Source organism: Podarcis muralis, chromosome 17 (genome assembly GCF_964188315.1).
Source record: "Podarcis muralis chromosome 17, rPodMur119.hap1.1, whole genome shotgun sequence".
Lineage (NCBI taxonomy): Eukaryota > Metazoa > Chordata > Lepidosauria > Squamata > Lacertidae > Podarcis > Podarcis muralis.
This window is the reverse complement of record NC_135671.1, coordinates 38267052-38292963: the sequence shown is the minus strand read 5'-3', so window position 1 is coordinate 38292963 and position 25912 is coordinate 38267052. Positions and strand designations below refer to the sequence as shown.

General features: G+C 48.0%; 1 protein-coding gene across 2 annotated transcripts in view; it reads left to right on the top strand.

Annotated features, from left to right (window-relative positions):
• Positions 1 to 25628, top strand: part of SLC6A8 (solute carrier family 6 member 8) — a 35968-nt gene extending 10340 nt beyond the window's left edge. For both annotated transcript variants that reach the window (XM_028713102.2, XM_028713103.2), the window contains exons 5-13: positions 2340 to 2474; positions 3085 to 3188; positions 6271 to 6395; positions 9976 to 10088; positions 10257 to 10394; positions 12884 to 12986; positions 16025 to 16125; positions 18392 to 18562; positions 19869 to 25628. In XM_028713102.2, the coding sequence (XP_028568935.2) occupies positions 2340 to 2474; positions 3085 to 3188; positions 6271 to 6395; positions 9976 to 10088; positions 10257 to 10394; positions 12884 to 12986; positions 16025 to 16125; positions 18392 to 18562; positions 19869 to 20012 (1134 nt within the window). In that variant the 3' untranslated portion in view covers positions 20013 to 25628. The remainder of the gene's footprint in view (positions 1 to 2339; positions 2475 to 3084; positions 3189 to 6270; positions 6396 to 9975; positions 10089 to 10256; positions 10395 to 12883; positions 12987 to 16024; positions 16126 to 18391; positions 18563 to 19868) is intronic.
• Positions 25629 to 25912: the final 284 nt, after the last annotated feature.

The following is a 25912-nucleotide window of genomic DNA, read 5'->3' as shown; positions in this document are numbered from 1 at the left end:
TGGGAAGAGCTGCTGTGCTCAGGTCCCGCTTGCATGCTTCCCACAGACATCTGGTTGGCTCCTGTGAACAGGATGCTGGACTAGATGGGCCCTTGGCCTGATCCTGCAGGCCTCTTCTTATGTTCTTGAGATCTGGTACCTGGGCCAAAGAGAGGCCTCGTTATTTCACCTAAAGTGACATTTTGATGCACAAGCACCTGAGGAAAGCAGAAAAGGGTTTTGACAAAGCTGAAAACCTTTCTCAGTGGGGCTCCATGCCTACACCCCTATCCCTGAGTTAGCACTTGCGTTTCGGAGAGTGGTCATGTGGAGCGCAGACCAGACATATGAAAACTGCTTTATAGTGAGTCCCACCATTAGGCTGTCTAGCCTGAGTAGCAGCTGCTTTCCCAAGACCTCAAGGGAGAAAAATGACATGGTGGCCGCCTATGTCAGGCTTTCCTTTCTTAGCCCTGCCACCTGAGACCCTCTTAAAAAGGGAAATGCCAGGGATTGAATTTGGGACATATGTGCTCTGCTGATGACCTATGGCCCTTTCCTTTCTGTACACAAAAAAGAAAGTCACAGTTCTCCATTTGTCATGCGGTATGCATACACAATCTCTCTTTCTCTGTTGCGCGCATGCTCACACACGTTCCTCTCCTTCTCAGACACCCTGCGCCTGTTCCTCCTTTTCCTGTGCATGGCCAGTGCGTTTGAAATCCCACCCGTCAGCAAGTTCCATGGCTGAGAGAGCCTGACATTTTTCACCAGACGGCAGCTGGAGGTGGGGGCAGCCGCCTTGAGGCCTCGGCGAGACAGGCACACATGTGGCTTGGCCTCCCACAGTAGGCCACTGTTGTGTTCACAAGGCCTGGCTGAGCAGAGACCTTGGCAGCTGCCTGCCCACATGCTCTCCCCAGTAGTAGTGGACAACGAGAAGTCCCCAGAGATCCAGAGGAGGGTGGGAGTGAAGGGGAAGCATTCAGAGTTAGGCCTTTATGTTTCTAAGAATGCCAGTCTGAAGAAAGTTGTTAAGGAGTGATGCCAAAGCAGCTTTGCAGTGGAGAAACTGTTGATCACCCACAGCCTTAGTAAATTCCCATCAGAAGGAAGCAAGATGAAAGCCAGCTCCGTGTGTGTGTGTGTGTGTGTGTGTGTGTGTGTGTCCATATCCATTTCTATCCTGCAACAAAGAATGCTTTGTAATCCTGATCGCACTGAGCATCTCAGCAAACGTCTGGGGTCATGAGTGCTTAGGACTGCCAAGTCAGCGACTCAGGAGAATACATCTGTGGCTTGAAATTCCCGAATGCAGTAGGAGATGAGTCAGATGTGTCTGTCCCCCCACCCCACCTCCACCCAGAGCCATAGCTAGGTGATCTTGCACCCCTGGCAGAACCATCCACATTGCACCCCCTAGCCATGAATAAATTAGCCCTCCTTTCTGCCTCTCCTCCAACCCGCCCCCCATCCACCCATTCAATTCACCCTCTATTTAAAACAATTTATTAAGAGGCAATAACCAATATATATATTTATGGACATACTTTTAGCGGATTTTGCAGGGGGGGGCATCACCTGCACCCCTGGCGGGGGCCCAGCTCACACACACACCCCAGCTACTGCCCTGCCTCCACCTCCCCCCTGCCCGCTATAACAGGCACAACTCCAGCTGTGTTATGCAGCAGGTGTGGGAAAGGAGAAGCCGGATGGTGACTGTGGAAGGCGGGGAGTGGGGGGGAAGGAGAGCCATAGCTTCCTGGTCTCCCACAGTTTAGGGGTGCGTATGTGTGACAACTGGGCCTGGGCAATCCATACGTGTGGAGGTCTTCCGTCCAGGGCTGACACACAAGCTATTTTGCCACCTGAAGCAGAAGCGCAGATGGTGAGCCATTCCCCACAAGTCACAGCACATACATAGATGCTGCATGCAAACTGTACCTTTAAAGCACACTCAAAGCACATCCTTTCCCTCAAAGAATTATGGGCATTGTAGTTTACAATGAAGTGTTTCAAAGGATTTGGGGCATCTTACCCAGTGGGGAAGCTTCATTGGCCACCTGACTCCATGTCACACTGCTGCTAAAAGTGCAGGAGGATGGCCAGTTTAAAAAGTAGCCACTCTAAAATATCAATAATTTGTGCCCCTTGGCAATGTTACTCCAAGGAGGTGCTCCAAGGAGGTACTTAAGCTATTCCTTTGCCAAAAATCCAAAGCTTTCCCCAAGTCTTCTTGCACATGTTCCCCCCACCTCCTGCCCCATTGCCTTCCCAATACTGAGCAGAGAGCTGAAAAGCAAAGCCTTTTCTTTTCAGGCATAACACCCTCCTGCCCCTCGTCTCCTTTTTCAACACAGATTGTCTACTTCACTGCTACATTCCCTTACGTGGTGCTCATTATACTGCTAATCCGAGGGGTGATGCTTCCTGGAGCTCAGGATGGGATAATCTACTATCTCAAACCCGACTGGTCCAAACTGGCCTCCCCTCAGGTAAGTGGGAAGCTCAGTTGTGAGGGCAGCAGTCGGGTTGCCAACTTGTTAACCAGCCTCTGTAGCATTAAGAGCAACTTAGAATGCAGGAAGCAGCACAGAAGTGGGCAAGACCCTTTGGGTGTGGTTGGGCTCCCAACTCCCTTCGTCCCCAGCCAGCGTGGCCAATGGTGGGGGATGATGGTGTTGGAACCCAGCAACATTTAGAGGCCCTCAGGTTCCTCAACCCTGAACACACCACAAGCGCAGCACCACAAAACAGAAAACAAGCAAAAGTCCAGCAGCTGCAGGAGATAAATGTATGGGCGCCAGTTATACAAATCCCAATGCATTGCAACCAAATAGCTCTGCATCAGTGATTTGTTAGGCAACTTACTCCAAAAGTAGCCACTAACCTACAGAGGGCTGCAGCTGTAACTGAAGTATTTCACAACATAAATACAAATGTATTGCCTGTCAGGTAATACAGATCAAGCTGCTGTTAAGGGCACAATAGCCATGGCTGGTTGAAAAGTTGGCAACTCTCTTGAGAAGGGGTTGGAGCCAGGACTCCTGGGCTCTTCCCTGTCATACCTCAATCTCTCTCTCTCTCTCTCTTTTTCTCTCCCAGGTGTGGATCGATGCTGGGACCCAAATCTTTTTCTCGTATGCCATAGGACTGGGGGCACTCACTGCCCTGGGCAGCTATAACCGGTTCAACAACAATTGCTATAAGTGAGAGCCCATTTCCTATGCAACCAGGCAGGGCATAGGAAAAAATATGCTATGCCCTGTAGGGTTGCCATCATTTCCCCACCTCTGCTTGGTGGGCTCCTGTCCCTTTAACAGCTGCATGGCAGGTGGAAATTCAACAGACAAAACACATTATCTCCAGGCATGAAAAACCTGGACCGGTTGAATTGTGGATATCATAAATTCATAGTTGTTGCTTAGAGGACATAAAATCCAACACCCTGCTTGACATGGGAGGGATCTGCAAGGCCAGGTACAATCCCAGCATCCTGACAGATGGCAATCTTACCTCTGCCTAAATCTGGGCTGGGGAACTTGTGGCCATGCTGGCTGGGGCTCATGGGAGTTGGAGACCAACAACATCTGGAGGGCCCCCCCAGCTTAAAATCCTCCAGCAAAAGAGAACGTCACCCCCCCACACACACAATCTTCTCCATTGTTCAACACCTTTGCCCCATAACAATGACTTGATGTGTAGGCAACTCATAAAAACTGATTTTTTCAGCCTTCAGCTGTAGCCAGTCATAGCCTGATCTTCATCTATTAGCAAGTTGTGTCTGTTTATCTCCATCCCACAAAATGCATCACCTGTTGATTTCTGCATCTCAAACGGGGAGTTTTGCAACATGCAAGAGGCAGCCACGCCCATTTGCTGGTTTGTCTGGCTAGTTTGGCAATGCTAGATGTCTACCCTACTTGACTGACTTGCCCAGTGTGCAGAACGACTTCCATCCAGTAATAAAACGGCAATCACCCAGTAATAAAATAGTACATAATCATTTTGTGGCTGGTGAGCACTCTCCCTTTTCTCCTATGTAGAATGGAAGTTATTATGTATGATGGCATCAGGGCAGGGCAGGGAAATGATGTGTCATTTGACTACATCAGCGAGGCCAAGAGCAGGGTTTAGTTGTCCGGGCAGCCCAGGACTTCCATACACACAGCCCAGGCTTGCGCTTCAGTGCTGCTAATGCAGCAATTTGACTTCACACCTGGAGGTCCACTCCATTGTTTCTCGAGGCAGATGGATGCCAACAACAACAATGTGTTCATCAAAGGAAAGCAATTATAAAATGTTATTTCTGTAAACTGAAATGGGACAAGTTATTAGGCACAACCGAATTCTATGCAGGATCATCAAAACTCTTCAGAAGGCTTGACACAGTGGGGCGTCACTTGGTCGTGGTGCTGGAGGAGACTTGCTTGACAATAGGAGCTGCCAGAGAGGGCAGGGCTCCTCTTTCTACACCAGGAGCCCTGCAGATATTTTGGACTAGCACTCCCGTCAGCCCCAGCTAGCATGTACTGGCTGGGGCTGGCTTGGAGTTGTAATTCAAACACACCTTTAACAGGTGTATAGAAGCAAGTGACAAGCCTCACTGGAATTCCCTCTTCTATGCAACTATGAATGGTGCCACAGGAGCAGCTCTGCCTTCATTTCTTTATAGCCATTCTACTGGCAGTCAGACCACTGGCAACTGTTTTAAACCGCCCCTCCCCTCCCCCAATCCAAGATGGTTCTCTGAATCAATTTCATTTTGCCTAGGACTGATTATAGGGAACACTCACTGATTGCAATACTGGGTCTACTGAAAATGAAACAGTGCGGGAAATGTTCTCAATTGCAGATACCTTCCAAATCATCCACTGCTGCCAAACATTTCTGCTCCTGGAAGATTTCCAGCACAATCCCAGGTATGTGTCTACTCAGAAATCCCACTGGTTTTTTTGGAGCTTACTCCCAGGAAGCATTTCTAGGAGTGCACACTTACCTGGGAATAAGTCCCAATGAAGTCACTGGGACTTACTCCTGAGTAGACAGCGTAGAGGATCACAAAAGGAGACAGGGAAGCCACCAAACGGAATATTTTTGCTGCGCGCCTGTATTTAATCATTATGCACACATGCAAGTCTCACCAATTGCATTAAGGATACGACAACTAGGAGAAGCTGTAGGTCCTGTGACAGGTTTCTGGATGTTCCCTCAAGCGGAGCTCTGTGGGTGGGGAGCCCTTGTGGAGGAGAATGATGGGCAAGCAAGCCTTTCGGTTCTGAAAGTTCCTTCCACTCTGCACTCCCCCCTCTTCCTGGTATTGGGTTAAAGCCAGAGATGGGGACCTGGTATCTTCCAGATTTTGTCAGTCTCCCCTCGCCCCCAACAAGCCAGCATGGCCAGTGGTGAGGCATGATGGGAATGGTAGTCCAACAATATATGGAGGGCCACTGTTTCCCCATCCCTGGACATAGCAGCACAATCCAACTTCCTGCCTAATGCTAATGGCAGGACACTCTTAAGGTCTCCCTGCCTGATCCCCATCTCTGTGTTGCCTCCTGCTGCCAGCGCATAGACCCCAGACGTGACCTCCATCACATGCATGTGCTTCCAAACACTCAGTGAGTCTTCCTGCCTCTATGCCTCCTGCTGCTGATTGTGCTGGGCTTAGAGATACAGCCTCCCTCCCAACCCATCTCCCGATCCCACAAGCAGACTCTGAAACCCCACTCCCACTTGCCTCTATCTCCATGCTTCCTCCTGCTACTGGTTCTAGGCTCCCGGCCATACCATAGGCTCCCTCCCACCAGCATGCTATATGCACATGTATGCAGGCATGTCATGTCAAAAGGCCTCCCACCTGCTGCTACTCCATTCGCAGCCTGATTAGACACGCCTAAACCCATTGAAAAACACAGGTGTTCAGGTGCCTCATTTGACATAAGATGGAGTTATATGCTTCACAGTAGAGTATTATCTGGTCCTTGAATGTTGCCCACCAGTGTAAAATGGATATTTGCAGCTGACGAGATGGTGAATGCATTTGTTGATGAAAGTCCTTTGGGCCTTTCATTGCATTGCTAAGGAAGTCCCTCTTTTGTGTCTGCTTTTGATTGGAAAGGAAGCTGCCTTGTCGAGAGCCAGAGCAATGGTCCATCTGGCTCACCACCGATTGGCAACCGTTCTCCAGGTTCTCAGGCAGCACAAATCCCTTTCCTCTTCTCTCTCCTCTCTTCTCTTCCATGCCAGCCTGCAGCCCCATTTGATAGCTATTTTGCCTTCCCTCCCCAGAGATGCCATCATCCTGGCTCTGATCAATAGTGGGACCAGCTTCTTCTCTGGCTTTGTGGTCTTCTCCATTCTGGGCTTCATGGCAGCAGAACAAGGAGTTGATATCTCCAAGGTAGCTGAATCTGGTGAGTGTTCAGACCACCTGTCACAGAGTCTCCTCGGGGACTGAGATGCTGGGTTGACTACTACTCTGCAAGAGGTAGTCATGGGACGGGGAATCCCGTGGTTCTCCTCATGTTGGGTTGGCTACCTGTCATTTAAATCTCTCCATAACTGGAACTTGGCGTTCATTCCCTTCCCAGCTGGTGAGAGAACAGCCACTGTGCTGTAAGCCACAAGGCAGCTCAAGTGGGCCTGCAAAGGGTACAGGGAAGGCTAATATTTTACTAAAAAAAGGTAATTGATTCAGAGCAGGAAAGGGGTGGCCTGTCATGTGTTATAGAACCATAGAGCTGGAAGGGACCCCGAGTCCAACCCCCTGCAATGCAGGAATCTCAACTAAAGCATCATTGACAAATGACCATCCAACTTCTGCTTAAAAGCCTCCACCTCAAAGGAAGGAGAGTCCACCACCTTCCAAGGGAGACCATTCCACAATTCTTACTGTCAAGAAGTTCTTCCTGGTGTTTAGTCAGAATGTCGTTTCTTGTAACTTGAAACCATTGATTTGAGTCCTACCCACCAGAGCAGGAGAAAACAAGCTTGCTCCATCTTCCACATGACAGCTCTTTAGATATTTGAAGATGGCTATCACATCTCCTCTCAATCTACTCTCTAAACACGCCCAACTCCCTCCACCGTTCCTCGTAAGGCTTAGTTTACAGACCCTTAATCATCTTGGTTGCCCTCCTCGGCACATGTTCCAGCTTGTCAATATCCTTAAATTGTGGTGCCCACAACTGGTCACCGGACTCCAGGTGTGGTCTGACCAAGGCAGAATAGAGCAGGACTATTACTTCTCATGATTGAGGCACTATAATTCTGTTGATGCAACCTAAAATATCAGTACCTTTTTTTTTTTTTTTTTTGCGCTGCTGCATCACACTGTTGACTCACGTTAAGCTTGTGGTCTACTAAGACCCCTAGATCCTTTTCATGTGTACTATTAGCAAGCCAGGTGCCCCCCATATTACATTTGTGCACCAGGGTATTCCTGCCTAAGTGCACAACCTTACATTTGGCCCGACTGAAATTCATTTTGTTACTTTTGGCCCAGTTCTTCAATCTGTTAAGGTCATATTGAATTCTCATTCTGTCTTCTTTGGCATTAGCTACCTGCTAGTTTGGGGGTGCAAATTTGATGAGCATCCCCTCAGTTTCATTATCCAAGTCATTTATAAAGACATTGAACAACAACCAGCTCAGGACAGAACCCTGTGGCACCTCACTTGTCACTTTTTTCCAGGATGATGAGGAGCCATTAATGAGTACTCTGCGTTTGATTAGTCTCCCAGCAACAAATCCACCTAACAGTTACCTCGTCTAACCTGCATTTTACTAGCTTTTCCACAAGAGTATTCTGGGGGACTTTGTCAAAAATGTTACTGAAATCTAGATACACTGCGTCCACAGCATTCCCCTGATACACCTAGCTTGTAAATCTATTTTTAAAAAAAGAAATGAGATTTGTCTGGCATGACTTGTTTTCAAGAAACCTGTGCTGGATTTTACTAATCACAGCATCCTTTTCTAAGTGCTCACACCCCTCCTCTAATCTGCAGGGACCTCACCTGTTCTCCAGGAATTCTCAAAGATTATAGACAGAGCCTCTGAGATTACAAGCTCTTTTAGTGCCCTTGGGTGCAGCTCATCAGGCCCTGGAGATCTGAATTCGTTCAAAGTAGCAAGGCTGCAGCTTCCTTCTTGTGTCGTTTATTCTGTTATCACCAAGTTGGGCACTGCTTTCCTTTTGGGTGAAGTCAGAGGCAAAGTAGGTGTTGAGCAGTTTTGCCTTCTCTCTTTGGTTGGACTCCAGCTCTCATCATGCCCATTTATGCCAATGGTCAGGGATGATGGGAGTTGGAGTCTAACAATGTTTGGAGAGCCACTGGTCTCCCTTGCCTGTATTAAAACATGTTTGGATAGCTAGAGCTGTGTAAACTCTGAACAACAACTAACCTCTAGTAAAAGGTAGCTCATATTCTGCACTGCTGCTGATTTTAGTTAGCACATAGTTTAGAAGTCTTCACCTTCTCGTGTGTTTTTTTTCCTGTGCTAAGAAAACATTTCAACCTGAATGTTACTCGATAGAGTTCTAGGACACCAATCTCAGGAAACCCCTTTAGATTCCTTTGGTTTGTGGCTACTAGAGATGGAAATGCACTTAATTATATGAGGATACCAAAAGAGCAGAGATTCTTTTAAACTGGAGGAAATGAGCTAGAGGATCTTCTTCATATCTCTTTATTTATCCAATTTATGATCTGATGCAGAAATAATAACAAAAAGGGTTTGTTGCATATGACCTGCCCAACTTAGGTTTGAATTTATTTATGTTGTGAATGGGATTAATATTTTGTCCGTGTATAAAGTACTCTTGTTGTTGTTTTGGCCTTGCTGCTGTTAAAGCTAGGTATGGATTTACTGTATATCATTTTTCTTGATGACCAATTACAAAAGTTGGAATTTAAGTGTTTTGATTAATTTGATTTCTCTCCCCCCGCCCATCATTTTAAATACACTGTTTTGTGTTGCTTTTAAAGATGCTGTTTGTGAGTATTTCTTTTGTCTTATCAGTGATAAAACACCATGCTTGGTATTCAACTAAGTTTTGCTCAGACCAGGCATATTGAAATTAATGGACCTAACTTAGTCATGTTCATTCATTTCATTGTGTCTCCTCTGAGTAAACCATAGTTGAATGCCATTTCACGCTTTGATAGTCCAATTTGGTAAAGAAATAAATTTATGATTGATTGATACTGTGTTCCAAGAAAAGCTAAATTCTGAGACTTCTGCGGATTTATATTGGCTTATTTTGCATAACGGATGGTTAGACCCTGCTTGTCATGAGAAGGGCAAAAAGCTACATAGCAATAATGGTACTTTTCCGCCAACCCTCCCTCTTTCTAGTTCGCAATATCTTAGTATGTGCTGCCCACATCCTTCAAAGCCCATAAGGGCTTGAAACTGGTTTTGTTTTGAGGGAGGAAAATGAAGGCTGAGATCCTTTGGATGCTGAATGTGAAAGCCAAACCCACTCCAGCACTTGCATTGCACAACAATAAAACTGTGTAGGAATAACCAGGACTGCCTGAACTTAGCAGCCATCGAATTCTGGTTTGATGCCAATGTAGTAGGTCCAATAAATTATTCAAGTCAATCATGCATAATTTGCTCCACTTCAAACCGGAGGAGAACCAGAGAGCTGTGTAGAGCTCTGAGCTGGAGTGGCCACCTCATTTCTGCAGCCCTGGTAACTAGAGGCTTGCTTTATTGTTACTAAATGTGTGCCAGACATTTATAGAGATGGACTTCTGCCCTAGCTGCCAACATCAGTGCTTGGATGGGGTACGTGTGACTGAGGCTGGTAGTCAACACTAGTTCTACTCAGAGTAAACCCATTGAAGTTAATGGGCATCACTAACTAAGGTTTCTTAATGTCAGTGGGTCCACTCTTGGTTGAATACAGCCCCAACTTCCCTTAATGGGAGCCACATGTTCCAGCATTCTAAGATTGTCTCTTCCTTCCTCCCCTCTTCCCAGGGCCTGGCCTGGCATTTATCGCCTACCCACGAGCTGTCACTCTGATGCCTGTCGCTCCACTCTGGGCTGCCCTCTTTTTCTTCATGCTGCTGCTCCTGGGCTTGGATAGCCAGGTGAGAGTTTGGGGGCGGGGAAGGCAGGGCGGGAAGTGGCCAAGAAGCAGAGTGTTTTCATGAAGGAGGAGGGGAGGGCAAAGCAAGCACATTGCCCGACATCTTACTATTTTCCTTCCTTCTTTCTCCAATCGCCTTGCTTTTATATCTCATTCCCCACCTTCACAGTTCGTGGGCGTTGAAGGCTTTATCACTGGTATCCTGGATTTCTTCCCAGCCGCCTACACCTTCCGATTCCAGCGAGAGATCATTGTGGCTGTCTCCTGTGCTGTCTGCTTCTTCCTTGAGCTGTCCATGGTGACCGAGGTATAATACAACAGAGGACCTCCCTCACTGTGACCTTCTCCCTGCACAAGCATCACTGGAATGAATGAGGAGGACTTGGTGCAGGAGATTTTGTTTATGTAGAAGATTTATACCCCACCTTTCTCTCAAAGATGGTCAAGGCGACTTACAATCCATTGCAATAAGATTTGCGCACACACACATATCTCCTAAAATCTACATAGTCCTGGCCGTCCTTAGCTTTCCTTTCCTTTGCTGTGCTCTCCCAGGGCAGCTGGAACAGAGTGCTTCTTTCTGAAAGGATAGGAGGAAAGAAGCTCCCTGCTGCTTCTCCCTCCCTGGCTGATGTGTGGTGCTGATGTTTCCTTTGCCCTGATGTTCTTCCAGGGGAGCAGAGAATGCAGCTTCCTAGTTGCCCTAGGTCTCAAGTTCTCAGTAGACTGTATTCCATCATCCTTTAATGGCACCCAAAATCTGTGGTCCAAGGTCTCTAATATCATTGCTAGTAAATTTGGGCTCCTCCTGCTGCTCTCACAGTCAGATCCAGAATACAAGCAAAGCAAAAAAAAATGTGTAGTAAAATTTTAATTGCCAATTATTCCCAAACACATGCTAGAACAGAACAAAGCAAAAAGATGCATTGATATGGCTTTCAGGCTGGAAAGATTTGAGTCTCTGTTGTTCTACTTGCTGGCAAAGTGGCTGCAATCTGCCTGCAAGACTTTAGATCTGAGTTATGTAACAGTTCAGGTTTAGTGAAGCTTATTTTGCAATGCATCTCAGGACTTACGTGGAATCCAATTGTTGCTGAAGTCTTGTAAGAAGCCTGGCTTAACCTAACAGGGCATGTTCTGCAAGGCCTTAATTTCCAAAAAGGGATCTATAGGGGCTCCACTCAGTCTAGGTGTTTCTCAGTTATTGTTTTGATGACTGTACACAGCAGCTGAGGCGCCTTTACCTTGATCTATTAAGGCTGGCTCACCTTGTGTGCCATTGTCCAAAATAGACTAATGGTCTTGCTCAGGGGAGCTACGCGAAGGTATAAGTGACCTGACAAAGAGATCTCATTGCAAAGCAGGAAAGGGGTTGGCTTTACGGTCAGAGAGTATAGGCAGATCTGGCAGTGAATAGCTATCAGCTGAGGTCAGACAAAAATTGACACAAGATCCTGGAGCTGCCAGGGGCCTCCTGCTCCCTCTTCACACCCCTGCCTGATTAAGTAGCTTATCAAGGGCCTCTGCTATGCCTTTGTTGCCACAACTGCACCTGCCAGCTGTCCTTTGCTTAAGTGTGCAAACAGATGGGCTTAGAATCAATGGCCGCTGTGCTCTAGAAGTGCACTCACCACTTCTGGTGGCTGTTGGGTGTACCTATTCCTTTTCAGAACCAGGCCCAAGGAAAACCGTTCAGTGAGTTGGGAGCAACTGGCTGTGCACAGTACTGATTGTCTGGTGGCTTAGACATCGCAATGCCACTTCCCTCTCCCCTGGGCAATTTTTGAACTTAAAAAAACTGATCTGAGCTTTAAAAAATAAATATTGAAGCACAGTGCTGCACAAACATTTAATTGAAAATATGTACAGGTGATGCTTTAAAAAAAAAATGGTGGACAGCCCACCTGAACCATTGGCAATAAGGCTGCAGTCCTAACCTGCTTACCTTGGAGCAAGCCCTGTTAAATTCAGTAGCACATACTTCTGAAAGACATGGTAAGGGTTGCAGTGCAATTCAGTGTTTGAAGCAGAGGCAGTTAAGTCTGTTAAGTGCAGCAAGAAGGTGGCTGCTCCTATTTTTAGGCACAAACCCTCTGCTATGAGATTCCTGAACTGTGTGCCAGAGCACATGAATTGTAATCAGAGCACATGACTGAGGGTGAGGTGAGGCTCAAGAGACTAAGCCATCAGGTCAGCTGCAACAAGCACCCTGTGATCATGTGGGCAGGGAGTCCTTTATTGACAGTCTTCCCTTGGTGCCCGTATTTGGGCAGTGACATCATCCTGAAGAAAGGAGTAAGGACAGCCTGGGATTCCCAGATGCAGCCCATCCTGCAGCCCCTGACAGGTGCAGGGGAATCCCAGAAGCACCACTGTTGCCACAGGGTGTGCGCACATGGCGGGAGGGTGCACAATTTATATTCACCACCTCAGGCCTCTGACAGGCCTACCTTCTCTTGCCACAGACCCCTTTGCCTGTGGGCCAGCCATCCTCTTCAGCACCTGCCTCCCCGCACTGCTGCTCTTCCTTTCTCCACTCCTTGCTGTCCCTAAGCAGGAGAAGGGGGTTCCCAAAAGCAGTGCCAGGAAAAGAAGCGTTGCTCCTGCTTTGGAGAAATGAGCTGCTCTGAACCACTGCTAAGAAGTAAGGCTGACCCCCTAGTTAGAAGAATGGAGGTGTTTCAGGAATGTTGAAGGGAGGTGTGGGATGGTGGGAACCAGGTGCTGGGAACAAGAAGCCACTGGATAAGCATTTTGTTGTGCCCTGCGAACCTCACACCCAGGCCCTCCACCCAGGGGGGTATGTATGTCTTCCAGCTATTTGATTACTACTCGGCAAGTGGCACGACCCTTCTGTGGCAGGCCTTCTGGGAGTGCATAGCAGTCGGCTGGGTTTACGGTAAGATCAAGTTGTATCCCTGTTTGGAAGAGTGGGGGGGACTCAATTGGCTAAACAGAGAAGCAGTCGCAAATGTTGACACTGCATGCTGGTCCACCAGAATGCCACATAGTTGTCACAGGTGTGTACAGGCTGCACTCTGGATAAATTGGAGAAAATGTTTCTAGTCCTCTTGGGTGGAGAGGGAGACCACTGTTGCATTTAAGATGGGTGCCACCTTTGGAGAGAGATCACTTACTTATTTGTAGCAAACACCGGGCAGCATAAAGGACACAACCTGCGCCCCCCCCCCCCCCCCGTGCTACCTTCAAAGAATTCCCAGAGTGATTTAACAATCTATTCTTTTCCCCAGAGAACTTTGAGAATTGTAGCTCTGAGAGGGGAATAGGCGTCTCCTAACTACACTCGGCACCCTTAACAAACTACAGTTCCCAGGATTCTGTTCCTAGTGACACAATGCTGCTTTAAATGCATAGTGTAGACGGGACCCCAAACTGCATGTGGCCAGGGCAGACTCATGTTTTTAAACATAAATGTTTTCCGTTGGCTTGTGGGGAATTGAGGGGCATTGAGTCTGTGTGTCACTGAGCCTTTCCACCTGCCTTATCCCCACCTGGCACTGTTTTCCAGATGGGGAGAGGGAAAGAACCTCTGGGGAATAAACTGCAGGGATATGAGGGCCAGATCAGGAGGGAGACTCAGCACTGCTTGGGGCTTGGAAGTCACAGGCGCCCAACATACTTTGCAAGTGAAAGGAGGATGTTTTAATGTGATTTTAAAACAAAAACAAAAATCACTGTTGGCCAGAATGCTCATTTGTATTACAAATTATTCTCTTCAGCTTTCTGTCTTGTATTTCATTTTATTTATTGCATTTATATGCCACCTTTCCTCCAGGGAGCTTTTGCCTGCAGTGTGCAAGAGACTCAAAGGGATTTAGGGCTCATGTGTGAAAATGCCCTTTCAATTTGCACCAAGGGAGCCAACAACCATGGAGTGGTGTAATTTGTTTACATGGTCAACACTATGACAGCCTTGGTTTGAAACAGCAGGCAAAATGTCAGTCTAGCAAATATATGGCACAAGGTCACTTGCCACAGATTTAAAGCAAGGGCAGCCAATGCTGTGTCCTCCAGGTGTTCTTTGGCTCCCATGCTGGCTGGAGCTGAAGTCCAACAATGTCTGCAAGGTGCCATGTTAGCTAAAAGGTAAAGGGACCCCTGACCATTAGGTCCAGTCGCAGGCAACTCTGGGGTTGCGGCACTCATCTCGCTTTACTGGCCGAGGGAGCCGGCGTACAGCTTCCGGGTCATGTGGCCAGCATGACTAAGCCGCTTCTGGCGAACCAGAGCAGCGCACGGAAACGCCGTTTACCTTCCTGCCAGAGCGGTCCCTATTTATCTGCTTGCGCTGGCGTGCTTTCAAACTGCTAGGTTGGCAGGAGCAGGGACTGAGCAACGGGAACTCACCCCGTCGTGGGGATTCGAACTGCCGACCTTCTGATCGGCAAGCCCTAGACTCTGTGGTTTAACCCACAGCGCCACCCACGTCCCTCCTCCTGCTTTAAGGGTTGGTCTCATGCTAGAACTGTTCCTGGGCTTTAGACTGCCAGTGGGGCAAGCGGAAGGTCCCATGACCGGATGCGTGTGGGGAAATACCCACGGATAGCTAGCTTGGCAAAGGAAAGGGCAGACTACCATTCTTCTCCTTGCAAATGTATTTATTCCTTTGTAAAATATATGAGGGAGCATTTCATCATCAAGCCCACCCACATCTGGATCCTAAAACAACCCAGGAACCGTTTCCCAGCATGTTCTGCTGCTCATTTGGACTGGCTCTAACCATTGGCGGAGGAAGGGGGTGTGGGGTGTGCGGTCTGCCCCAGATGTCATCCCTGAGGGGGGTGACATCATCGCCCCCCCCCCCCGGATGCTCACCCCGCCCCCAGGTGCACAGCATGTGTGCTGCTCCAGGTGCCGGAGCAGCTAGCTCCACCTCTGGCTAACACACACCTAAACTCCCTTACATATTTCATAGTCTGAGTGGCTGAAAAGCAACAAAAGAGTGGATTTCACAAAAGGCCCCTGCACACTCCATTGCAAAGGGGAAACATTAAGCACCTTTCCCCCACATAAACAATACCTCATGCCATAGGTGTCAACTCGCTGGGGCCCAGGGTGCCCAAGCACCCATAGAATTCCCCATGAAGGGGCTGGGCACCCACAACTTTTGGTGCCAGGGCCATGCACGCTGCAGGGCACTCATAGTTGTGGGGCCAAGCTGCACACTTCAGCCATCATAGTTAGAAGCACAGTGGGGCAGTTAAAAGGGGCTGAATGGTAACTATTCCACAAGAACATGCTCACTTAGTGATTGTGTGTTCAAGGTCAGGGTTAGCATTGTTCTGGCTTAATGGGTCGGGAGCAAAACGAGGTGTGACCTTGTGTGTGCAGCAAATGTGGGCAAAAGTTGAAACTGGCATGTTTTGTTCTGCCCCATCCCCAGTCATAGGTGTCTCTACTTCCCTTTCCTCTCTGGGCTCCTGGGCAGAGCTGTGCCCTTGAAAGGTTCCTGTTTTATCTGTCGCAACTAGGAGGGGGAGGAGGGAGGAGCAGGCGAGCAGGGCTGCCTACGTGGGGCCAAGGGCTTTCCAAGAGGCTCCAGGAGGGATTGGAACAAATAATCATAAACCTTTGCTCCATCTCAAAGAGGCAGCATTTCCCTTAAGACAGCCTTTCTCAACCTGTGGGTCCCCAGATGTTGTTGAACTACAACTCCCATCATCCCTAGCTAGCAAGGCCAGAGCTCAGGGATGATGGGAGTTGTAGTCCAACAACATCTGGGGACCCACAAGTTGAGAACTGCTGCAAGAGTACTATTGGCTGAGGAGCTACAGCAGGAGAGGGCTATTCCCTCCTGCTCGCCCATCAACACCATATCAGCTGCTGTGGGAAGCAAGATGCTGGCCTGGACAGTCCTTGGTTCTGAGCCAGCAGGGCTCTTGCTATGCTCTCATGCGCTCTCCCAACTTCCTCCAGGTGCCGATCGTTTCATGGATGACATTGCCTGCATGATTGGCTACCGGCCCTCCCTGTGGATGAAGTGGTGCTGGATGTTCCTGACTCCTCTCATCTGCCTGGTAATACTCCAGGGTGGGGTTCTAAGGGGGGAGAATAGTGTGGGCCGTGGATTCAAGGACATCTCTTGTGTGCCAGTATAAAAGCTGTTCCTAGCTTAACTATTCCCCAGTAGGATTTCTGGGCCTTAAACTGGTGGATGACAGGCAGAAATCCAGCAGGAAATGATTCTCCTGTGTGTGAATCCGGCTGCCACTAAAGACACACAGGAAGGGAACATAGGGAGCTGCCTCATACTCAGGTCCATTCGTCCATCTAGCTCAGCTTGTCTGCACTGACAGGCAGCAGCTTTCCAGGGTTTCAGACAAGGAACATTCTCAGCCCTACCAGGAGATGCTGGAGATTGAACCTGAGATCTTCTGTGTGGCAAGAAAATGCTCTACCCCTGGACTACAGTCTGCCTGCAAGTCAGGTGGCTGTCCTGTTCCTGAGCAAAAGCACTGAATCATTTGGGGAGAAATGCAACAGGTGACACTTTTGCAGCTCAGAGCAGAGTGGCTGCCTTTTTTTGCTGACACTGCTCACATTTTTAGCAGCAGCCAGGCACACACACACAGAGGGAGATTTAGTGGCTCAAACTTTTCCAGGCATAGCGATAAGTGGTAGGGAAATGAGCAAAGCTGAGGAGGAAAAAAAGAGGTGTGTGGCATGACACACACACAAATGGTGCTTCAGGGATGCAAGACTGGGCAAAAACATTTTGATGCCTGAAGCAGAAAACCCAAAATGACACATTTTCCTTCCTACTAATTAAGCTGCTGCAAAATCCCCTGGGGAAGTTCACCTGCAGAAAACTCACTGACATTACCAGGAATTACTGTGATCTTCTGCCACTCCTTTTCAACAGACAGAGACTGGTGCACTCAAACTTCCCAAGGGATTGCTAAGGAGGGAGAAGGTGAATGCACCATTTTGGATCTTCTCTCTCTGGCATTCACATGTCGTGGAGTGACAACTACATGGTGCATTTGACCTGCTTTGTCTGCCTCCCCTAACTGCGCCCACAGTCTTTTGTTGGAGGTGGTTGCCTCCCCTTCCTAGGTCATGGTGAAGCCAACTCCAGACAAAAAATATTTGCCTCTTCTCCGTAGTCCCATTGGCAGCTAAATGTAGAGCTACAGCTGTTTTCAAGCAGGAGAGTGCTCTGCATTCTCCTCTCAGAATCTGTATGTCCCCATAGAACCACATACGCCCAATTCTTGCTCTCTTTCTCTGCCCCACCAACACCACCACTTCAGATGCCCCCCCCCCCTCAGTGCCACCACTGATTTGGCTTGTCAGGTTAGGGAGCTTGGGAGCTAAAGGGTGGTGCCAAGAGGTGAGGCCTGGTGGAATGAGGCACAGCCTGGTGAGGGTGGGTAAGGACACCTAGTGGGCTGTGCCCAGTGGATCAGGACTGCAGCCTCACATGAGGGGAGAACCAAAGTTCTCATCTCATCAAAATATTGATGCTTCACACCTGAAATCTAACAACCCTTACCAGTGAGGTAATGGCTGCTAGACTTCTACAGATTCCAAACAGATTTCATACAAATGTAATGTTGACAGAGAGGCGAGGTGTGAGTTCTTGTTCACAGAGGCTGGGCAGACACCATGACACATCTGACAAGCAACCTCTGTAGAGGTGCCCTGGAACCTAGCAGAGAACTGGGTTCAAATTCCAGCTCAGCTGTGGCTCTTGGCCTTCCTTCATGCCTGCAAAACAGGAATATTAAATCTGTCCCAATACACTTTGCCTCCTGCAAGTGGCAAACATGGGTCTGCACACTCAGGCATACACACTTATAGCGTGCACTCTCTAAGGATCACAAGAATGCTCCCAATCGCTTTCCATACCCAGGTGCTGCTGCTGTTGTGAGCAGCTTTTTGCAGATGGAAAACCTGCTTCTATCAACAGTTGTGACAGCAAGCAGCCATTGTCCACATAGTAAGGTCACCCGAAGGAAGTGGCTGCAATCTTGGGTGCCTCCCGTGTGTCTGATTGGGTATGTAGAGCTGTGTGAGCCACGATGACAAAAACCCCATGTGTGGACACCTTAGAGAACAACTTGAATGCTCCCTAGAGATAGGTCCATTCACCAGAACATGGCCAAAATGTTAAAGAGGGACACCAACATTTTCATTCTAAGCAAGAAAAGAAAGGAAAACTGAAAGGTTTGGAGGGGAGGTGGGGTTAGAAAGCCTGACTGCTGTAGGAATGGAAGCTGCCACAAGGCACCTGACAACCACTTGATACCTCTCTGCCCCCCCTTGCCCCCACTTTTCCAGGGCGTCTTTCTTTTCAATGTTGCCTACTACAAGCCATTGATCTACAACAACAGCTACGTCTACCCCTGGTGGGGAGAAGCCATCGGCTGGGGCTTCGCACTATCCTCCATGCTGTGTGTCCCTCTTACTGCTCTCTACAAGCTCATCCGTGCCAAGGGGACACTGGCTGAGGTGAGGCTCCTTCCCAGATCTCCAGAATGGAAGAGACCCAGGACTCCCAGGTTCAAGGGGGTGGGTTTGAGCCTGGAGGGTGAACATCCCACACTTGACCAGGGGTGTGCCAGGGGGAAATGCATGCTGAAGCACTCTAGCCCATGAGGATTGCAGACATGTGCTGAAGCCATGCATGTTTCAACGCCCACCTGCCCCAGTGCGCAGCAGCCATGAGTTGTGCCAGAAGGGCCCCTGCCCCTGGCCAGCTGACCCTGTTGAGCACTGACTGTGGAGGGCTCCTGATTTCTTTGGGTCGCTGCTCCCCTGCTTCTATAGTGACTTGTCCAGGTCAGTGATCTGATCAGTTTGCAGAGGCTACTATGGCCACAGCCTGCAGCCAGCCCTCTCCTTTCCTCCTTTGGTGCCCCCCCCCCAGCTCCTCCCTCCTGAGATGCTTCTCAGCAGCCGTGGCTTAGATGTGCCATGCTGCCTGGGCTGCTTGCTGATCTCATACCATCAGTGAGAGTCCTACAGACATGCTGGTGCTTGTTTCGTTTAGAGAATTTGAGGCACTTCTTAGGCACATGGAGCCTTCTCAGTTCACTTAGTGCATTGCCCTTTCACCCAGATCTAGCAGGCTAGTTTTATTTTTCGGTGCTTCTGCCATTTATAGCACAATAGCCATAAGATGCAAAACTAGAAGAGGAGTATAAGCTTGGGGAAACATCCCATTGCCACCCACTTGCCTGCCTGCCTGTCCATTTTGTCAAAGGCAGATCTGGAGAATCGTCTTAAGGCTGTAGAGAGACAAATATCAAATTAAAGCATATAAACAGAAAAGTAGAAGTTTTGACATTGAATGGCTCAAGGCAGAAAAACTCAACCAAAAAAAGGAAAATACTGAGAAGGGATACTTCAGGGATTGCTGCCACCGTAACAATTTGCTCTGAGAGCTCTGGCAAGAGTTGAAGTTACTTTGAGTCTTCTGTAGCTGTTCACTCTTCTGCTGACATGATGGGGGAAGTACAGAAACATTCCAACTTCTGCAAAGTTAAGAGAGAATGTAAGCAGAGTGTGTTTAAGGTTAGGTGTTGGTGGTGGGAAGGGGCAAGGAAGAGAGCAGCACTGCTGAAGCCTTGGCCATCCTTTGAGAGAGAGAGTGCACGTGAAGGCCATGTCAGGTTAGTGTGCTGCTGGGGGCATTGGCTATGAGACTGTCAATGTCTCTAGTAGTAAAGGGCACAGAGAATGTATTATGTGCAAAAAAGCATGCATTTGATGAGTTTCTACAGGTCTTCACTGTCTGTTTCTCTCCACTCAACAGCGCTGGCACCACCTCACCCAGCCGATCTGGGGGTTGCACCATCTGGAATACAAGGTGCCGGAATCAGAATTTGGCGTTCTGACCACCTTGACTCCTGCCTCAGATGGGGGCAGCAAGGCTGTCATCCTGGAGAGCGTCATGTGACCAATGCTCGTCCACTGTTCTCCCACAACAAGAGGCCACAAGAGGTCTTTGTGCCACTCAACCCCTGGCTGCCATTGGGGGGAGGGGGAGGGGAGGGGGGATACAGTTCACCTGCCATGTGTGGAATGGGGGGCGGTGCTCCCTGCTTGTTGGGGGGAAAGGTATTGCTGGTTCTTTATTCACTTCCCACCTTCTCCTCTCAGGGGCCAGAATGAAGCCCAGCTGGGCGAGAGGGAGAGCCAGCCCCTCAGGTCTCTGAGTGGAGGGTGGGGGTCCTAAAGGCCATAGGGGTGGGGGGTGGGGGGAGGGAAGTGGGGGGAGAGAGAGCCTTAGATTTACATTTTTTAAAAAAGAAAAGTTATTTTTTAAAGATAAAATATTTTAAATTTCTATATATGCATTATATATCTCTTACCTATCTATATTTAGCCAAACACACAGGAGGGAGAATTCCCTCCCACCCAAAGGGATCCAGAAGTCCTGGAATTTTATTCCCAGAGCTCTCTGGGATCTTAACGGGTTAGATGCAGGACGCCTGGGTTCCACTCCTGCTCTGTGAGAGGAGACAGTCAAAAGAAGCAGGAAGGGGTTAAAAAAGGGGTGCTGTGAACCAGGACACCTGGGTGCGACCCACAGTGGCAAGTGGGGAAGCCATATGCAGCAGCTTGTGGTGAGCAGCTGGGTCCCTGTTGCGTTGAGGTGGCAAACGTACCCCTCCCTGCCTCCAATGGCCTGTGTGGAATAGCCCTGCTGTCCCCACGGGGAGGCAAGTCACAATGTCTGCCCTCCCTGAGCCCACTTCCTTGACCAGTCACAGTGTTACGGGAAGCCCATTTCTCTGCCCCAACAGAAGCGTTTTGTAAAGCAGCCAGCCGCAACCAGGCCCTTGGGCTGAGGTTTGCAGTGCACAAAGGAACTCTTTTATACCCCTGACTTCTCCCCTGCATTAAGCCCAGGTGCACAGAACTGCTCTCAGATATACCAGCATCTGATTCAGAAGCAAACCCTGGCATAATCTCTGCCACAGGATGGCATAAATCTTTGGAGCGCTTTGTGGGAAACTGTGTTTAACAGCATTAGAAAGTTTCCTCAAACTCACTCTGAGGTATTGCCAACCCCTCTGTCTTCCCCTGCAAAGAACAAACCCCTTTCGTAAATTTCTGGCCTCCTGCAGGTTCCCAACACCTCCTAAGGCTCCCTGCTATTAAGTCACTCTATTATTCAGACATGGCAGACTGGTCAAGGGGAAAGTGCAGCAGGCCTCGGTCTCCTAGACTCCCTCACGTGCTACATTTCTGGGGCATACACCTCAAAATGTAAAGTCTGAACCGGACAGACAGGGGTTTGCAAACTTGGGTACCATTTAGGTACAATGGTCAAGGCACAGGGATTGGCTGCGTGCACTTGCTGGCTGCTCCAGGTTCACTGTTTGGGTCATTCATGTGACAACTAGGGGGGGTCTCTTTTTGAGGTTCAGATGTGTTCTCAAATAGTGGCAACCCATGTTCATTGGTGCCCACACAGCTGATTGGCGGGGACAGCATGTCGACCGTGGGAGGCGGAGATTCTCGATGGCCAACATTTCTGCAGGTGCCCCACCCCTTGCGCCAGTGTATCTTAAGGAGCGCTGGGGCATTCAAGACTCTGAAATCCAACTTGTGAAATGATTTGTGGGAATTTTCTTCCTGATTGCTGGAGTGGGGTGGGTGAGACGACATGTGGAATTCTCCCTTAACTTAGATAAGGAACCCAGGTGTCCTGTGTGTCCAAGTCATGATTATACTCAAAATCCCTTAACCCTGCCTGACAGGATCTGACCAGTTTCCTGTCTCTGAAACAAGTAGCTGGTATCCCTCTATGCTTAGCTTCTCCTCCCACACTCCCTCGAAAAAAATATGTTTGCTACGCTTTTAATTTGCACATTTTCTATGACAGAGTAAGAGATAGTATGTGTGTGTGAGAGAGTGATGAACTCACATACTTATACATATATCTCAAACAAGCATAACTTTAACAGTACAAAAAGCTTCTCACGTGTATATTTTTAATGGAAGCACTTATAAAAGAAAGAGAAATATCTAATTTTCTTAATATTTCTGCAGGTTGTAAAAAAAAGCAGAGACAAAGAGAGAGAAATCACAGAATTTTATTTTGTGACAAAATTATAAATATTATGTCTATATTTGTTTCATAAATACATACATATAAATATATATATATATATAATGAGATTAAATTGCATAACAAGCCAACCTCATGCTACAGGGGATTGGGGTGTTTGGAAATTGTAGTGGGGGGGTGTGTGGAGTGGGGGGGGAGGGATGTCAGTGTAGCAAATAACAGTGGGGGAGGAAATGTGGACAGGATTATGAGGGTTACACTGTGTTCGCTGCACTAGCCAAGACTTGAGTGATTTGTTCCATTCTCTGCTGCGTGTAGCTTGCTTTGTCTACACTCCTAATGTATAACGTGCACTTAATGTGTTAACTGATACTTCACAGAATAGGTACCACCTCCTAGCATGACAAAATTCCTGCACAGAAAACTAAACAGAGCCTCCATGATCACATGCTGTATACCTTTAAATTGCACATTCTGAGGAACAGAGGAGGGATGTTGTCTTCATGAGCAGCCTGTGAGCATCTCAAGGGCATCTGCCTGCCATCTGTTGAAAACAGAATGCTGAACTAAGGTGGACCTGAGGTCCAATCCAGCAGGACTCAAGTGGTTATGCTTTCTTTCAAGCAAGAAAAAGCATGCAATGTTCTTGTGGACCACATCTGACAAGTCACACGCAGAGACATACCTACAGGTCACTTAAATTGGCCCTTGCCCGGGGGGCAAAATTCACACCTGTTGACTCTGGCTCAGAGTGCCTAGGAGCCCCCCTGCCCATCTGCACACTCCCTGGGCCACTCATCCATTACTCTGGGCAGCCGGGCATGGCACGTCTACTCCTCTGGGTGCCTCGGTGGACCTCTTTGCCAAGGGTGCAAGGGAGCCTAGGAACGCCTCTGATTACACGTGTTTCATTTTGCTGGGTTCACAGCAGAATACCACTTGTTAAACATGACATTCTACATGCAAGTTGCATACAATTTCTTTCCTGAAATGTGCAGGAGATTTGCCAACATAACAAATTTGCCAATTCTTAACAAAATGCTCTTTAACACCAGCAAATTTTATTTGGGCAAGCGCTTTGGAAAACCTTCTCCACCTCCTCCTCTATCAAGTTGTTTGCTTTTAAACTTCTGCTGATTATGGAATTCTCAGTTGTTTAATCACATGCCTTTTGAATGATTCGTTTTAAATATATTTGCATGTTACCAAAATCTCAATATAGGTGCCTTTTTGAGATGTGTATTGCATTGTAAGTATAAGATCTGTGACTCCCTGTTCGAATGAAAGGTCATATTTTAATGCTTTCCTCTATCATTTCCTATTATGGCACAGCATCAGAGCCAAAATAGCCTCAAAAGACATGTGCTGTTTGTTCTCAGTCCCAGCAACCAAAATCTGCCCTCAGCACCTAAAATTAAACCTTACAATCCTATTTCTTATGCTCATGGTTCATGGCTGCTCAGGTTCAACAACCTTTATTAACATGGACTCCCATTCTGCATTTTGCATGCACACACAACCACATAAACTTTAGTCTGAGCACTGTATAAGTGGGGTAGAATTGTTTTGTTTTGTTTTTAATTATTCTACCACCACTCCTCAAATGGAAACAAGAGCTTCTCTCCCTGCCCCCGTTCCCCAGTAATTATTGGAAGAGGAAGCCTTCATGCATTGCTAACTGGCTACAAAATGCAAATCTTTCAAAACACTCTGTATGGGAAGAAGAGGGAATACTGTATTAAGAAACACAAATTTAATTAACAAAGGGACTCACTCAGCAGTGAACACCACCTTGGAATGGAACTAGGTGCTGGTGCAGAACTGGTTGGCTCTCAAGAGTTTGGACATTTCCAGGAGATACTTCAGATTCTCTCCACCCACCCCACTGTCCTACCAGCATGTCTGTTGATTCTTTCTTTCTGAGGAATCTTGCATGCCCCCTGGTCCAGCCCTACTCTCTCTGCAGGTGTTAAAGCATCTTGCCACAGATTGCTCTGGGTGTTAACCCAACAGTTGCTGGGACTCCGTAGACACATTGTGCTTTCTGAGTCATATTCTGCTGCTAATGACCAAGGTTCCTAGCATAGGACATTGGGAAATAATCAATAGATGGGAGTTATCATTCTTCATCAGCTTGGGCCAGCTGAAGATTGGGCCATGCTCCATACTATGGTCCATCTTTCCTGGTCCCTACCTCCTGCCTATGTACATTGCACTTTGGGTAAGGGGATCAGGGACAACTTCTTTTCCCAGCTGGAAGAGGCACCAAATTGTAGGTTTGTACAGCTCTGAACTATGTACTGGTTTTTGGTTGGGGCTGAGCTTTCCACCTGACCTAGGAGCTGCATATCCTTTGCCAAACACCCCTCCCCCTTGTAACGGCTCTTGTCAGTTCTTCATCTCTCCCCTATTACCGCTTAGCTATGTAACACAGCCTCTCCTGTTCATCTCCTGAAAACAACCTCTGCCCCACCCCACGCTGCAAGTAACAACTAACCCTTTGATAAAGCAGATGGAAGTCTGGGATTCCTGATGGATGGAAGGCCTGAAATCTGGCCAGATTTTGCTTCATTTTTCAAAGGCCATTAGCTTCTGGCACAGATTGCCAAAGTGGGGCCATTGATTTCCTGTCTGTCCCAGACCAAAACAAACGCACCTTTCCTAAGTGATGATAAATGCAACTGCCTTACTCATATAATGATTGGAGAGGAATTTGCTGGCCTATGCTAATGATCTAAATAGTCTCTTGTTGCTTTTGATCATAAGACTACAGACCACTTTTCCTGACATTCTGAGCTATTGCACAGGATTTTTACACCCCTTTGTGTTTCCCTTACAAATTTGCAAGCCAGAGCAAAGGCAATAGGGCCCAAGAACCCAGTGTTTCCCACTCTTGAATGGCTGGGGATGGGGAATGTCAACATGGTATAGGAGGTGAGAAGTTGTTTTGCTAACAATGGTTAGTTCTGAAATAACTACTGTGCTCTTTAAGCCTGAGAATGCCAACCAGTTCCACCAGTTCCAGTTTCCATAATAACTGTGAGAGTTATTTCTCTTGCAACTGGGCCCAAAATTAGGGGTTTTCCAAACACCACCACCTCCTCTTCTTCCTCCCCCTGCTGCTGCCATCATTAAGATGTTCCAGATCTGTGAACGTGCCAAGTGTCTGCCCTGCACCCTCCTGCAAATTGAGGGGCAAGTGGCTATCAGAAGTTTCATCTGCTCAGGGCCAGGTTTCACTGGGAGAGCAACTGTTCCATCTTCTTGCATGCACACTCACGCCTGCATCGCCAGAGCCGTGGGAGAACCCAAACACAGTCTTCCAGGGTTTCAGCTTTAAGTCCACCAGTGTTGTCTCAATGCCAGTGTTGTCTCAGACCTTCTCCTTCGCCTCCTACCCCTCAAGTCCTGCCCAGTGCAGGTTATATACTGTCTGTGATTTTTGTGCTAACTATCATGGAACATAGCAATAAAAGGAACCACCCTGATCTTCCAGCTGAATGTGTCTTTGTTTATTGTGGGGAGCTTGGGTTGGGGGAAAGAGGGAGGAATTCTGCTCATAAACCCACCAGTTCCCTTGCTGGGTTAGGAACAGAATTTTTCTCACACACAGCACCAAGCCAATCAAAATTCTGCATGCAGGAAACTCAAAAGGCTACTCAAAATGGAGGCTATAGATATCTATAACCTGAGATATAGTTTTCACCACTTCAAGACAAAGCTTTGGGGAGAGAGATTTGTAGTAACAGGGAAGGTGTGAGGGAGAGCAGGTGATGGCC